General features: G+C 39.5%; 1 protein-coding gene and 1 long non-coding RNA gene across 2 annotated transcripts; one reads left to right on the top strand and one right to left on the bottom strand.

Annotated features, from left to right (window-relative positions):
- Positions 1–7,654: 7,654 nt before the first annotated feature.
- LOC131247886 (uncharacterized) lies at positions 7,655–9,115 on the top strand. The gene is made up of 2 exons (XR_009172079.1): positions 7,655–8,460; positions 8,556–9,115. It is a non-coding gene; the product is annotated as an uncharacterized LOC131247886 (long non-coding RNA).
- A 4,460-nt stretch (positions 9,116–13,575) lies between these two features.
- On the bottom strand, positions 13,576–16,334 carry LOC131247887 (trihelix transcription factor GT-3b-like). The gene is made up of 2 exons (XM_058247824.1): positions 15,845–16,334; positions 13,576–14,189 (listed from the first exon to the last, which is right to left on the bottom strand). Exons 1-2 carry the CDS (start codon positions 16,313–16,315, stop codon positions 13,599–13,601), a joined length of 1,062 nt encoding a protein of 353 aa, XP_058103807.1. The 5' UTR covers positions 16,316–16,334; the 3' UTR covers positions 13,576–13,598.
- Between the last annotated feature and the right edge of the window lie 489 nt (positions 16,335–16,823).

A 16,823-nucleotide genomic window follows, 5' to 3' on the forward strand; every position in this document is an offset into this window, starting at 1 on the left:
ATTCTCACGTATGTAAAAGGTGCCTACATCCACTTGTGTTGGTCTATAAAGTAGTGGAAAGAAAGATGGGAATAGAGAAGAAGAAAGAGAGAGGAGAGGAGAGAAGAGAGGAGAGAGCAAAAATTCTTTCTATGTCCTAGACCAAATTAACCCATCTAAGTGGGCCTATGTAGGCCTATATCACATTCATTAACACTCCCCCTCAAGCTGGAGCGTAGATATTATCTATGCTAAGCTTGAAAATTGGACTATATATGTGAAGCCTGTGTGGAACAAAAAGTCTTGGCAAACACATCAATAAATTGGTTTTGAGATCGAACATATGGAGTAGAGATTTTGCCACTGGAAACTTTCTCACATATGAAGTGATAATCGACTTCAATGTGTTTAATTCTTTCGTGATAGAGATTGTTTGCCATGTGTGAAGCAGCCTAATCACGGTGTGTCGTAACGGCCGTTACAGAGTTGTAAAGGCCGTTACATAAAGGTAACAATGGCAACTGTTATACGTTACGCGGTCGTAATGGCCGTTATGGAAAAATTAACTGTGACCGTCGTTAAGACCCCTATAACGGCTCATAATGGTCTGTTACGGGGCAAATACAGGTTTCTCAGGATTTTTTTTAAAAAAAAAATATTTTATTATTATTATTATTATTATTATTTTTTATGGCCCATATCGTAAAGGTAACGATGGTAGCTGTTACGACCATCATTACCGTTATGGAATACCTTGAGCTTGATTGTCACAAAATAATTGCATAAGTATGTGCACTTTCTTGCAACAATTTCTTGATCCATATGTATGAGCAACTCCTTTATACTTTGCTTCGACACTTGATCGGGCCACCACACTCTGCTTCTTGCTCTTCCATGTGAATATATTTCCTCTCACAACTGTAGAATATCCAGTAGTGGATCGTCTATTTGCTAAAGAACCTACCTAATTTACATCTGAATATCATGTTATTCGAAATTGACCATTCCACTTATACAAAATTCCTTGACCTGATGCTCCTTTCAGGTCTGCACAAAATTCGAACAACTGCTTCCATGTGAGGTACTCTTGGAGAACTCATGAATTGGCTTACCATGCTCACTAAATAGGATATGCCTGGTTGAGTAATAGTTAAGTAAATAAGTTATCCAACCAATCTTATGTACCTCCTTGGATCCTCCACTCCATCTCCTCGATCAATTACAAACTTGTGATTAGGATCCATTGGAATGTCAACTGGCTTGGTCCTAAGAAGACTCGCCTCCATGAGTAAATCCAAAACATATTTCTGTCGAGATAGATTAACTCCTTTGGATTTGACTACTTCTATACCAAGGAAGTATTGAAGATGACCCAGATCTTTTGTGAGAAAATGTTGTTGAAGATACTTCTTAAGTTCTTCAATTCCCATGTTATCGCTTCCAGTAATAACAATATCATCCACACATACTACAAGCACAATGAGACCTGATATACCATTATGTATTAACCGTTTAATCGTACCATCGGGATAAAACTTGATTATATAGACCCACTTGCAACCCACAAAACGTTTACTAGTTGGAAGAGTGGTGAGTTGCCAAGTTTCATTATGATGAAGTGCATCCATCCCTTCCTCGATAGGCAGCTTGCACCCATTATGTACCAGAGCTTCCCATGGTTCTAAATGTTACTATCGGTTCGGCGGAAAAATGATACGATATGGTGTTGCGTATCAGTATCAGGGTCGTATATGCCCATATCAGTCTGTATCGGTCATAATTTTTTTAAGCCAAAGAATTAAGAAAAAATATTAGGAAAAAAAGAAGAATAATAAAATTTTCAAGATTCAATTCTTCTTCTTCTTCTTCTTCTTCTTCCTTTTTTTTTTTTTTTGGGTATTTTGAACATACAAATGATGGTGTATTGGACCATGCTTTGATGATAATGTTGTTTGTTGGTTTGACTTGTTGAAGGTCAACCAAATGGGCCCTAATTGAACACAAGTCCAGCATGATTTGGTGAACTTGGGCCCATTACATTCAAATACAACAAAATGAAGATGAAAATATCATAAAGAAAGTGAAGATTTTTCCTATAATGATCCATTTCGCTTCGATTTGTCAAATCCCATTCAAATCATTTGTTTTAATCCCAAAATAGGTTTAGATCTAACCTAAAATGAGTTTTTAAGCTTCTTTCATGCTTTAAATGGAAAAAAGAATAGGCGATATGAGTAAGAATTTGAAAATAATAATACTTCAATATTGGCCTTTTATGGGCGTGTTGGGCCAGTATCGGCCCATACGGGTCAATTGTTTCGTATCGGCCTAGTACGACCTTGTATCACATCACATATCGGCTCATGCCAATACGTGATACGATACGGCCGTATCAGCCGATGCGATACCGATATTCATATCTATGGAGCTTCCTCATATGAGACTCGAGAACAAAGAAGATGAGGATGTGGCAAACTTCCAGAAATTTGGAGATAAGTAATGAATGGAAGCATATTTAAAGATGGGGTGATTGGTACACGTACGCATACCTTTTCTTAGGGCAATGAAATGTCAGATGTTTCTAGAGAACTTACTAGATCACAACTCTATGAAGAAATGTTTTCATTGTGAGTAGACTTTCAATTGAGGCACAATGGGAATGGAAGAAGTAACATATGATGGAGGTTGAATGTCTTTGTTGACTGCAACTGGTATGAGAATAGTTTCCTTATTCAGAGATTTGCTATCTTTTGAGAAGAACATGGTAGACTAAAAAAGGTAACATTGTCACATGCATATTGTCTTCGAAGTGGACTATAACAATGATAACTAACCCCTCTGTGTATGTGAATAGCTAAGAAAATTACATTTAATTGCTTGAGGATCAAACTTATCATGACCAGATTCTAACTGATGAACAAAACAAAGACAAATTTTTTTCGGAAGTAGAGGAAACAATGAAGTATTTGGGAACAAAACTTAATGGGGTGATAGACTATTTAGAATAAATGATGGTATTCGATTTATCAGAAAGCATGTTGTGACTACTGCATCACTCCAAAAACTCTTAAGGATATTCATGTGAATTAAGAGAGCACGAGTTATCTCTAGGAAGTGACGATTTGTCCGTTCTACAAGCCTGTTTTGTTGTGGGGTGTGTGCGGAATGTCTAATGTGGGATTCCTGTGTCAGAGAGAGAGAGAGAGAGAGAGAGAGAGAGAGAGAGAGAGAGAGAGATGTACTCCTTGGCAATGTTGTCAAAATCGTTATTGTATCGCAAATCGTAAAAAAGGTTGAATCGTATCAAATTGCAAATTGTATCGAAAATCGTAAGATTTTTTCTGATTTTAAATACACATAAAAAACAAATGAAAAAATATAAGTAAATCATAAAAGATTAAAAATTCATTAATCATCCATTTCCCTTCAACTTGTACCAAAAAAGTAATACATTATCAATTGAGAAAATGTATATGGTATATATAATGATATTAAATGATTCTCGTCCTTTTCCTTTGTTTTCTTTTGTTGTCTTTTGAAAAATTTACCTTAAAAAACATGTAAGTCCTTCAATAATTTTGTTCTTTTATACATTTCTTAAGTGTAGAATCATGTTTGAAAAAATGGCATTCAATTCCATTGTGAATAGTATCTTGATTTCTTTGTTTTGGGTTTTTGAATATCAAAATCTCCTCTTGCTCCCCCTCTCTCTCCAAGAAAAAATAGAGGATATATTTTAAATTTTTTTTATTTAAAAGCAACTAGGAAATTCATTGAAAGGAAGAAAGAAGCAACAAAAGGAAAACAACAAGACAAAGGGAAGAGGGGCACAACTGCTGAGATAGCAGACAGGCCCTAAAAGCCTAGAGAGCTAAAGTCAAAAGACTTAAGATCGTTAACGTTAGAAGCCCATTCAATCACTAGTCTTTTAGCCCTGGAACTGACCATTGAAACAGAAGAAGAGATGTCATTAAACAACGATCGTTCCTTTCCTCCCAGACGGCCCACCAGATTGCGATTATAGCCATGCGCCAAATGACTGACTTGACCTTCCCAAATTTGAGCCCATTCCTAGCCGAGATCAAGCTAGAGGTCCATTCAGGAGCACACCAGGGCACTGAAAAAATCTGGCAGAAATCGGCCCTAATTTTTGACATGAAGGAACAGTGGATCAACAGGCGCTCATACAGCATGAGCAGATGTTCACGATATGCATGCCTCGCTTGATGAGATTATCAATCGTCAAAATTCTGTTCCGCCCTGCTAGCCAAGCGAAGCAAATAAACCACTTGTTGATCCGCGCTTGAGGATATATTTAATTGGGAAGGCCTTTTTCATGTTTTACGAGCAAAAGTGTATAAAGAAAGAAGAAAATTTGATTTATTATTATTATTATTATTATTATTTTGAATTTTAAGTAAAATTTGGGCCCATTTATGTAATCTACGATTATCGTATGATTTGTACGATTATTTGGGATTTGCGATTTGGGTGTATGATTCGAATTTTACACCCATACGATACAATATGAATAGTACGATTTTGATAACACTGTTGCTTGGCATTATCGGACCGAAATATGAACACTTTTGAATTAGGTTGATTCTGCACTTCCATGTGGGAAGTCTTAAAAATAGAAAATAATTCAGATCTATCTTTCAATAAATAAAGCCATGTCATTCTAGAACAATCAGCAGGTGGGGTTTGTTCTAGGAGATGGTAGGAATACCCGCTTTTGGGAAGATATTTGGCTTGGGGAGGAGTCGTTGCAAGTTTTGTCCCTGAGATTGGCTCATCTTGTGGTGGAGCATGATGCTTTAATAGCCACTCGTTTCTCAGGCAGTGGAGATTTGGGGGTTTGGGCCCATCAATGCTACTTGCTCTTGTCCGATAGTGAAACTGACGAATTGGTCTCATTGCTTAATCTTCTTCAGATTTGTACGCTGATCTCCTAGGAAAAAAGATAGAATGGTGTGGCATTGGAAGAAATCTGGATGTTTTTCAGTTCGATCTCTCAATAATTTGATGCATGGTTGTGGTTCGATTGGGGTTGACAATCGTACGAAGCATGTTTGGTTTTATGGAGCTCCATCAAGAGTAGCTGCCTTTGCATGGCTTGTTGGAAGGGAAATAGTTCTGACAGTGGATTATCTTCAGAAACGGGGTGTGATGCTTCCAAATATGTGTGTCATGTGTATGGCTGATTGGAGACGGTCAATCACCCGTCTTCATTGCCTTGTTGCATCTAGAGTTTGGAATTTTTCTCTCAAAGTTTAATGTCTCTTAGGCCAACCCGATAACTATTGGCTCCCATATGATAGGGTGGCATGGGGTGGAGGTTGGAAAGAAAAGGAAAGGTATATGGAGGCTATGCTTATTTGCGAGTCAATCTGGGAGGAAAGGAATGAAAGATGTTTTAGGAACGCAAGTCATGCTGTGCGTTGGGTCAAGATTTGTGCAAAGGGTCTAGTCATTTATTGGGCTTCAAGCTTGAATAGGGATATTGATTGTAATCGTTTGTAAATTTGTGGTTATTTTGGTTGGGTCATCTTTGTTTGTATATTTGGGTGCTGGTTTTGGTCTCCTTCTGTATAGTTCGCGCTTTGTTGCGCTTTGTCTATACGATTTTTGTTACCTTTTGAAAAAAAATCATTAACTAATATAGCAAAATGCTTAATACGGATCTACTGGATATTTTAACTGGACCCCAAATATATGAATAAACTAATATATGCAAGGAACTAAATGACGTTGCTCAACACATGGTGGAAAAATAGCACTTTGATGCTTACTCAATTCACATACATCACACTCTAAACATGACATCGACGATAAGGAAGGAATGACACCCTTAAGAATCTTCAATGATGGATAACCGAGACAACAACACTACTGATAAGCTGAGATGTCTTTTGTGCTATTGCGCTCACTACGCCATGATTAAGATAGTACGGCTCGCATGCTCATGTCCTCTAGCAATCTTCCTCTTCGCTTTTAGGTCCTAAAAACACAATGTAAAGGATAGCAAGTGACTCAATAGTTAAAGGATTTGTTAAGTTTGCTAATAGAGATAAGGCTTAAAGGAAATTTTGGAACAAATAAAATAGATGATAATGAAAGAGAGATTTATATAAATGGTATCCATTCCACATACTTTGGATTGGTTATCTTTTGCTGGAGTGACAAGAGAGTGTTAATGAACCATTGATGGACGGAAGTGCACTAGACTGACCTGTCTTATGGTCGGAGGCTCCAGGGTCAATTACCCATGGAGTATGTGACTTGGATCCTAAACAAGCCATACTTGAGGTCCCATGGAATACGTGACTTGGATCCTAAATAAGCCATACTTGAGGTCACAAATATAGCCATAGGGGTGAAAGTGGCCGTGAAAGTAGTAGGAATAGACTGATTTTGATTGTTCGGCAACTTGGAATATTCTTCTTGAGCTAGAGTAACCATCTCACAAGTCATGTGTGTCTGTGTAGCAATAGATGTAGAACTAGCTTGAGAAGGTCCGCTGCTCTCTCCACTGTGGGAAACTTGATTAGTCCATACGAGCTTCCTATGGGGGTCTCAATATTTTTCAATAGAATGACTGGAGAGCTTGCAATGTGTGCACTTCTTAGGTCCATGACCTTTGCCACTGTCACCTTCCATGTCAGTATCACCATGACCACCATCGCAACTCTGGCCAGAGAACGGCACTAGATACTAGAGCCAAGCTGTCATGGGAACCATTTATAGAGCCCAAAGATATACACCAGAAGCATGCATACACCTTGTTTAAAGATGACACATCTTTGCCATCCAAAATTTATACACAAACCGTTTTATATTCACGTTTCAATCTAGATAAGAACTTAGCCACTCGGAACTCTTCATATTGCTAACATAATTTGTCCAAATCGGTAGTCAGGGTCTGAAACACATTCAACTCTGTCCACATTCCTTTAGTTTGGAGCTTGAATATTTCTTCATATAACTGATAACTACAAGAGATATTTTTATCAGATGAACGGATCTCTCATAGATCACCCCACACTTCTTTAGCCTTCTCCAGAAACATGACATTTGCACTTATGGAGGATTCCATACTATTCAATAACTAGGTCATAATTTGGGAATTTTCCTAGATCCTTTGGTCATAAATACTGGATTCTTCATCAGGTTTTTTTATTGGTTAGATATCTCAATTTTCGTTTAGCCGTGATAAAAAAAATTGGATTGACTTGGACCGCTGTAAATAATTTTATTGAGAGATCCACTGTAAATAATGTCCTATTTAACTTAATAAACGTTATCTAGATCCCTAAAAAATCAAGTGGATTTATAAATCCAGATTTTAGGTTATTTTTTATGTCCATGACAAGTAAAAGACGAGTTCCTCACAAGCAAAGAGTGGGCTGACCTAGCACAATCTGTAAGTACTACACTTCACATGATGCACACTTCACCTTAGATAGAAGAATCTGTCCACACATCCACTACTTCCAACAGACCACGAATAAATATAGTCATGAACTCTACATCCAACACGTGCAAACGACCCACACATTTGCAACAATCACCCCACATGGACCATTACAAAGTTTCCGGCACACAAAAGAAATAAAAACGAAACCCTGGGTTTTTGAAGAAGTTTTCTACACTGGAAGATACGGGATACCAAAAGCAAAAATTCCCTCTATGTCCTAGACCAAAATAGCACATTAAGTGGGCCTATTTAGGCCCATATCACATTCATTAACAGTGCCCGAGTCAAATAGGGAGAAAATGGGCACTGTAATCGACTTGTGGGTCCTACTGCCTACGTCAACCAATCAAAGGGCTTGGGTTCCTTTTTCTGTTATGTGTGTAAGATATTACACTCCATTTCACTTTAAATTCATAAGATCAATGTTGCAGGATATCATGAAATGCACTATTTTAATTTGTTTTGCATTTTAGGAGTGGACTTTTAGTATTGGAATTTGTTGGCTTCGCTCATATCTTCCTCTTGCTTCCACCAGTGGTTGGATCTTGCAGTGTCTGTCAATGATCTCCTTTAGCTCTTTGATTTGTGTGAGTGATGTCAAAGCATGCTTTCAGCTCTTCGCAATTCTCAAACAGAACTGATAATATGGCATGCTTATCAGTCTCTAGCATTGATTTGAACCCTATTTCTGAACACAATAATAATAATAATAAAAGACCTAAGATTGGATGTGACTGACTACTTGATCAGAAGCCCATATCTGAATTAGGATCTGGTACCTTACATATTGAACGGATCCAAACCTGATAGGATCTGAATACTATTCCCTTAGCTGATTTTGGATCTGGGTATACATGAATATTCCACCTGAATTTGACCCCCGTGCTAGAACATTGTTTTTTCGAAGTTAGTATTTCAACTGCAAGCTCAACCATGCTGCTCTCATCTGGACTCAAATGTATATGTGGATCCAATTCCAACATGATGCACATCCTATCGTTCAAGTGATGTTATCGAATCCCCCCTATCACAAAAAAGAAAAGGTTGTCAAACCTCCTTTGCATTAGGGCTTTATTGAAGATGACATTCTGTTTTGCAGACATGCTTGAAGAGCTCTGACAAGAACTTTTATGGGGAGGAAGCTGGAAATGTCCCTACGGTGTCATAAAAAGGTTTGTATCCATACTGAGGAAGGAGGTTTTAAACTATTTGACAGAGCTTTATTGACAAGGGGCTATGTTGATTGGGAACAACACATAAGATATGTGGAAAGATGATACCATTTCAGTGCAATTCTATCTATCGGAGGTCTTTTTGCCCAGTAAAAGGAAGATCTCTGATGAAGGAGCATTGAAAAGGCAAAATACAAGGAATAGGAAAATGCTTACGGTGCCAACGTCTGGTGGTATGTTTGCTAACTGTTTTAGGGCTACTTTTTAGGTACTAAACAGCATTCGAATGGCATGAAGTTGGTTCTATTTGAAAGCCTATCAAGTCAAACATCATGCAATTTTGATGTGATTTTGAGTGAGTTGTGACTGATTTATAAAGGATATTATGGTTGTGATATGGACTTAGTGGTATTTTAGTCATTATTAATTTTTTTTATTGAATCAATGGTTAGGACTAGAATTAATAAATAATTTTTTATTGGTAGAATTAATAAATGGTTAGGATCCAACTTCCTTGATTCATTGGCTTGATACGGGTATGGGGTTGTAAATTGCAATTTCCTCCATTAGAATGAACTGGGTTCACTAGTCATAGTCTTCTCATTGGCTCACTCTAGACCCTAAATCTCTTTCACTCAAGTAGCATGCATGTTCTTCAAACTAAACCACCCAAATTGTTGGCCCCACTTTAGATAGGCCTTGAACCAAAAACTATATTGAACTGATGTCTGAATTAGTGAATTTGTGAACATCTAACCGAGGGTTAAAAGAAAAATAGTTGGTGGTCCAAATTCAACAAACAAACAAATTCCATTGATGAGGGTTTGGATCATCCAATCTAATTTATGGATATGACCTATTTATGGTATGTCCAATGATTTGTAGGGTTTGAGTTACACATGCTATTAGTTTCATATCACAAATCAACTCAACTGTAGATTGACAACCAATGATTTGATGGGTGTTAGGCCTAATGTGTGGGGGCCCGCCTTCCAGATTCTTCTTCCTCACTTGTCCTATCAGTTTGTTTGAGTGGAGCTCATGGTTCTATGATGCTAACTGTAGGTCTGATGGGCCTCACCATGCCCCAAGAGTCTTCTCCTATCCCAAGTTTCGACCCAGATCCATTTAAATCAGGTTAGGTGCTTACAGTACCTACAGATTCATGTACCTGTTGACAGCTCTACCAGAGTAAGCTTAAGTTAGTGTTATTCACGAATGGGCTAGATTATGGTGATAGCACCATCATTTTAAAGTGGGGGTGATTCATCTAATGCATAACATTTTCAAAATGTATGAAAATTTTGTGTTTGCCTAGGTGGGGGCCCAATGGTGAAGGGTGCATCATAAAAAATCACACTAGTTGGACTATCTTAACCACCTTAACTGTCCAAAGACATCTGGACCACTGGCTGGTGAACTTTATATAGCTATTTGGGTCATCATCTAAGCATTATTCCAACCAAGGTCGGCTACACAAATACTGTTCTGCCATTCCACCATTAAGGGCCGTGTCCTCTGTTAATTCGTAGGTTACGGAGTCCTTTCTTGCTACTCCCATCCACATGCCCTTTTAGAGCCTTCATCTGGAACCAACTTACTCCTAGCTTGTGCAGTTCTTGGTCTCCATTGCACATGGCCAAGCCATCCGTCTAGTTTCCCTTGGTTTTACTCCTCCTGAATGCATTGATTCCTAACTTTATCCTTGTCTTGCCACTCATCCATCTCAATATCCTCATCCCAGCGATTTGCATCCCACGAACATGTAGTCTCCAAACGGCCTAACATTCTATCCCATACACATGGCTGATCTTATAGCTATTTAGATGGTAAGATCAATTCATCAGTTTCATTTTTGGATTATACTTGTGGACTCACAATTTGGAAGGTCTAGATCGATGTACACATAACATGTTATAGACAGCGAGGGATCTCTCACAGGGGCCTATTGATTTGGTCCAGGTTGTCAATCATATCAATCCTGGACATCTTGTAGTCCAGATCTGCAAATTGGATTGTGAATCCCTGAGTGGGTCTCATCTGCATCGGCCATCATGATGGTCCAATCTCGATGATCAGATGGCCAGGACGCATCAGGCACGGATGCGGCATTTACACTTGAAGCATCCAACTCAAATGCAACTTGTTTTTGAAGTGTCTTGGTAAAAAACTGCAACATAATCTGACATCACCAAGACCTGGAGTTTTTCGAATCCGACCCTAGAATATGATATGAAATCTATGCCGGAGCTTTTGGAGAACCTTGATGAACAAAATAGAACCCTCAGCGCTTCATCATTTGGTTCCCCATTTGAAGGACCATGCACCCACATCCTTGAACCCACGCAGTGAGGCAGTGGTCAATATCTCTTGATGCACCCCCTTTGTGGGGCTTCTGCTTACCTGATGGACAACTCCCAGACGAGAGTTAATCAACTAAGAAAGCAAGCTTCAGCCAGTAATAGCCAGCATTTATGATCCAGCTAGCCACGATAAACGGCCCGGGATATTTATCTCTTGTTGTCTGTGATCATTCCAAACATCACAATCAATCTAAAATTAGTGTTCTCTTAACAATCTTATAAAGACTATCCAGTCATTTTCGTAGGGGCAAAACCCACCATTGAGATGACAGTCGAGTCACTAACCATAGGTTTCTTCACCGTAAGACGAGACCCAAATGTATGAACGAATAAATGGATATGATATATCAACATGGAGATGTTCATCTGTGCATACCATCTATAGGGAAATGCCATCCTCTTGGTGGCTGCAGTATATGCACATGGGTATGTTTATACTGAGGCTCTGTAGATGTACATGAAGACATTCATGCGCATGGGTATATAAATGTTGCATAATTCGTTTTATTGGTATCATGTTCTGGTCTTCTAAGGGCCTGTTGGGTAGATGCCTAAAAATAAATTCTTCTTATTTTAGTTGGTCATAATCAATGTTTTAAATATCGATGATATTGGCTGATATATCGCATGATACATCTTGTATCTCACCCGTGCAATACGAAATGCACAGGTAGTGCTGATACATCCCACATGCTCAATTTGGTGGGTATTTTCAATATTTAATTCCTTCTTTTTTCTTTTTTCTTTTTCTTTTTGAAATTATGTTAAATCAGTGTCAAATGGTTATAAATATATTAGTTCTTCATATTAAGAAAAATCATGGAATTAGAGATCCATTGGTTCTTCATGTTCTCTATGTTTTTTTTTTTTCAAAAAATTTCTTCAACCAGTTGCCGATTGAGACTAATTTCAAAGTATTTAGGTGTATTTGATGAAATGATTATCAAATACACTGTAATTACGAATTTTGAGTGCAAGTGGTCCAATTCGGGAAAAATTGGAGGAAATTTGAAATTTCTCCTATTTCTCCCAAATTGCTTGCAATGTTGCACTCCAAACATGAAATCATGTATAAGGGTTGATGTACTGATTTGTTAAGCCCTTGAAATTTCAAAAAATAAATATTATTATTATTATTATTTTGAAATTTCTCTTCAACTAGTTGTCAATTGAAGACTAATTTCGAAATATTTAGGAGTGTTTGATGAAATAATTATCACACACACTAAATGTTATGCGTTCAATTTTAATAAAATTGTATTAGTTTAGTTAGACCGTGCATAGCTTTAAACAATATACAAAGGAAACCTATTATGCGTACTTATTTTTCGAGATGTTATGATTTAAAAGTGTGTATTGGGGTCTTTTTTTTTTTTAAACAATAATTGAAGTTTCATTGAAAAATCCAACCATTTCCTCAATGTTTTCCAAAAGGTGATAAATTACGCGATACGAATTATATATCCTATGTGATAACTGATATTTATCTATATCCCAAGGATGTGATGTATAATGTGATATCGATATTTCGAACACTAGTCATAATTATGTATAAGAAATGATGCTTTTTGGTTATAAAGTTTATTTTTAATCCTTACCAAAAAGCAATATAACTTGTGATGCATAATTATGATTAACGAAAATGAGATGAACTATCCTTAGGCCTCTACCAAACAGGCCTAAGTTTGCAGTCTATCATAACATTTTCTTTACCATCTGTGGGTATGACAGGAAGGCATTAATTGGCTTATGAAATGTATCGAGTACCAAGAAAAAACAAATTCCAAATGCCTATGGAATGCATCTAAGGACTGTTGAACTACAGAATCATTTTAGGAAACTGGCACAAGCCGTCTGGACAGTTCGAGATTGCTGACAATGAGTTCAGTATGGTGTTCTGCTTGGGGCATCTGTAATCGTTGAACATGCACTCTGTACAGTTTACGTAGGTCATTTTGTACCTCATGGGTCTGGATATTGGCAGGGGTGATGTCGCCTCTGAAAATGGCTTTCCTAGTAACCATTAACCATACAAAAGTCTTTTAAGTTTGAATTCTGAGATACATGTTTGTGTCAATGTCCCAAAAGTAGGAAAGACTAAAATCCAGAGGCCTCTTTTTGTAAGTTGTGGAAATTTTCTGCATCAGATGTAGGGAACTGTCATCATTAATACAAACTAACACTGAGCTGCTCATCAGGGTGAGAATCCTGCGCAGAGCTGTTGACGACTGAATTCAGCTTGTGAATGCCAAGCTTTCTAATATGATAGCTCTGAAAAATGTCATTATAATATATTTCAAAGAATTGCAGGTACATGTTTGGACAACTTCAATATTTTCAGATAAGCAATGAGAGATTCCTTTTTGCTGGATAAAATTTACAAAGGAAAAGCTCGGGTCCTGTTTGGCAGACACCTAAAATGTCTGTCAACAAAAACCAGGTCAATTCATTTTTAGGCGTCTATCAAATAGGGCCAACCATTTATAATGCTGTTTACATGAACAGTATAAAAACCACACCCTACATATTGCAGTATGCATCTTAGCATTTTTTATTTTTTTTTCTTTTTCTTTTTTCCAGGATCTTCTTCTTTTGTGCTTTGCTCTTTCATTGAAGATCTTCGTGAATGAGCCTATTCAACAGAGTAGTTAAAAGGGCGTCCCTCTTCTCTGCACGGTTTTCTTCCCTCATCCTTCTTTGCTCCTCTCTCTCCCTCCACGCCTGCTCCATTAGCAGCCGTTCTGTCTCCAGCTTCTCCATCGACTGTCTCCATTCCTGCTCGAACATGCACCTCTCCTGTGCCCTCCTCTCCATTGCCTCCTGCCACTGCATCTCCATCTGCTGCTGCTGCTGGAACACATCCTGGAGAATCTCCTGGATGCTGCTGCCGCCACCCCTCGATTTGTCTAAGGCGGCTGTTGTTCTTGTTGCTGCAGTCTGTGGTGGCGGCTTCTTCTTTCGACTCCTAATGAGGCTTCTCTCCTCTTCGCTGTTGTCATCATCATCATCGCCCTCGGTGAACTCATCAGAGGAATGTTCGCCATGTCGCCTCATCTTTTTCTTTGCCTGGGAAGCCCCTCCTGCTTCAGATTTGAGTAGCATGCGTTGCATGCTCTTGGCACGTTCTGTGAAGATGGCGTTCAGCTCGTCGAAGAACGGGCATTGCCTACCATTCTCGGGATCCGAGGTCTCTTTGCCCTGTAAAGGAAAACGCCATGCCCAGCATGTTCAATAGAAGATACTCATGGTATGTATTCGCCATCCCTAACAGGCTCTAATGAAAATGCCCGCAGGATGTGGTAGTGCAATGCATGATGGATGACTTGGCATTTCAAAAATAAAACCCAGGAGACAATCCCATCCATTACTTTTTTATACAGTTCATCCAACTGCATATTGGGTCGTTGACTGTTTTTATTTTCCACCGTCGCATTAATGGGAACATATCAGATGGAGAAGATTGTCGAATAGGAGTGATTTTTGAGACATTTTCCATCCTTGCGATGGCGGTGAATGTGAATGGACCTGTGATTTGTAGGTCACCCTGCCACGTGTCCTCTGGAGGTATGGCTCTACGATATTATGGTTCTCCACGTTCCACCGTGTCATCTCCCCAACAACCTACACACATCAGGTGGGCCCCACCGAATTGTGGGCTCGGAAGCGGATTACGTGCCCCATAGCCCGTTATGTCTGTGACTTATCCCTTTTAGCAGCTAATTTTAAGGCATGAGCCCAACATTTAAGCATATCCCGGTCAAGGGTTCGAGTATCCATAGGTAGTGAAATCCCGCTATGGCGTGAGTGTGTGCGGGTGAAAAAAAAAGAAGCTTAAATAGACCATAACACGGAAACAGTGGGAATTTGTGAATTGAACGCCTAGAGTTGAAAACTTCTGGAGGGCTTAGAAATTTGTGAATTGAACGCCTAGAGTTGAAAACTTCTAGGAGGCTTAGAAATTTTGAATCAAGATGATGTTGTTTTCCCTTCATCCTTTGCATATCTGACCTTACGAAAAGGTTGGATGATAAATAAACATCATTACGGGCCGTAAGAAAGTTTCAATGGTCGTACGTCTTCATTATCCCCGCTGTGGTGTGGTCCACTTGAGCTTTGGATATGCTTCAATTTTGGGATGCCTTAAATGATATGTAAGAAGGGAGGGAAGGCGTGGATAAGATATACATCTACGGTGGGCTCCACAGAGTTTACTCAATACGCAATCCGCTTCCTTTCGGCTGACCGATATCCATAGCGACGCGATGATGCACGCGCCCTTTCTGCAGGTTTTGAACTCGAAAAATGCATCGGCAACCTGCTGTTTTGTGATCCAAGCCGTTCATTAATGGGACATGCTACTAGTCAATTACTTGTGGGGGCAACTATACCATATGAACCGTTTGGAATCTGGATGGATGAAAAGTGGGGTCCACCTGTACTGGCCGAACAAAACTCTATTTTGTTCCGTTAAGCACACAGAAATCAAGACAACCCAAGTCGAGCATGCAGGAAACAACAAACGTTTCGGGCAATCGTGGCCATTCAATTTGCTCAAGTGATCTTTTCTAGTCCAAAACAGGCCATTTATGCCCATTTGGAAGGGCTAGGTTTGTATCGTAATTGCGATTTTCAGGCCAGGTTCCATGTTTCAATCAACAGCTCGCATTCAACTCCAAAAACAAGCTGAGATCCATCATTAAAACGTGATTATGGGCAATGGTTTATTTATGGTAATAAAAGGAACATGGACGGTTTGAAGTATCGGACCATCTCAGCATGTGGGGTACGCATGGAGAGAGAGAGAGAGAGAGAGAGAGAGAGAGAGAGAGAGAGAGAGAGAGAGAGAGACCGACCTTGTAACGATTGACGAGATTTTTCCACTTGCATTTGCACTGATCAGGGCTCCTTTTGTAACCTCTCTCCTTCATCTTGGAAGAGACCACCTCCCACAGCGTCTTGTTCCTCTTCGTCACCTTGAAATCCCTCTCCAATTCCCCTCTTATCCCTATGAATTCTCTCGTCTCCTCCTCACTCCACTGTGGCGGTGGGACCCTCTCCCCTCCCCCCATCTCCACCGTCTGATTCACTTGCAGCGGCTGCCCCATCATCATCACCATCCGTCCTAGCCCTAGCCTATCATTTTCCCCCCTTCCCAACATCGTCCTCTCCCTCTCTCTCCCTTGCTCTCTCGAAACCTTTATATTCAGCGCGCTATTGAAATGCCGCTGGCTTTGCAAATAATTACAAAATTGCCGCGCTTCTGCACCGCTTGCGATGGGAAAAACGGGAAAAACAGCAGCGTGGTTGATGATAACCCCGTACATTGACCGAACCCTTCTCTGCTTTACCAAAACGTGGCCGGCTCTACGGTGATAGTTTTGCCCACTTTGAAAACGGTGGTGACTTTTCTCCAAAGGACACGTGGTGAGGCTGTAAGAAATCTCGACCGACGCGGAATACACAGCCCGTACTTGGAATTAGCGTCCATCAAAAGAACGGTTAAGAACAAGCGGAATTGTCGTAGCTGTGATATTTAGATCTACTTCATTTTTGGGATCAACTCTAGAATGATCTGTAAAAAAAGGATGGACGGCATGGATAATACACGCACATGATGGTGGGGTCCACAGAGCACCAACCACTAGGCACCTTGCTAGTGGCAGCGTCACTAGCCAAACCGCGTACCTCACCGGTCACACGGTTTGCACTCTAGGCAAACTTATGGGTGGGCACCACACAGCTTCCAAAACCATACGAACGAATGTGATCATTCCCCAAATTTAATATGCCAAATCAGACGGTTGAGACGGTTGGATTAGTTACTCTAGCTAT

This window comes from Magnolia sinica, chromosome 6 (assembly GCF_029962835.1).
Source record: "Magnolia sinica isolate HGM2019 chromosome 6, MsV1, whole genome shotgun sequence".
Lineage (NCBI taxonomy): Eukaryota > Viridiplantae > Streptophyta > Magnoliopsida > Magnoliales > Magnoliaceae > Magnolia > Magnolia sinica.

Bases quoted from the DNA above. Each gene is read 5' to 3' on its own strand.
- LOC131247887 (XM_058247824.1), bottom strand. From the start codon at position 16,315: ATGTACGGGGTTATCATCAACCACGCTGCTGTTTTTCCCGTTTTTCCC. The intron at 14,190-15,844 runs GTCGGTCTCTCT...TTTCCTTTACAG, and splicing joins ATCTCGTCAATCGTTACAAG to GGCAAAGAGACCTCGGATCC.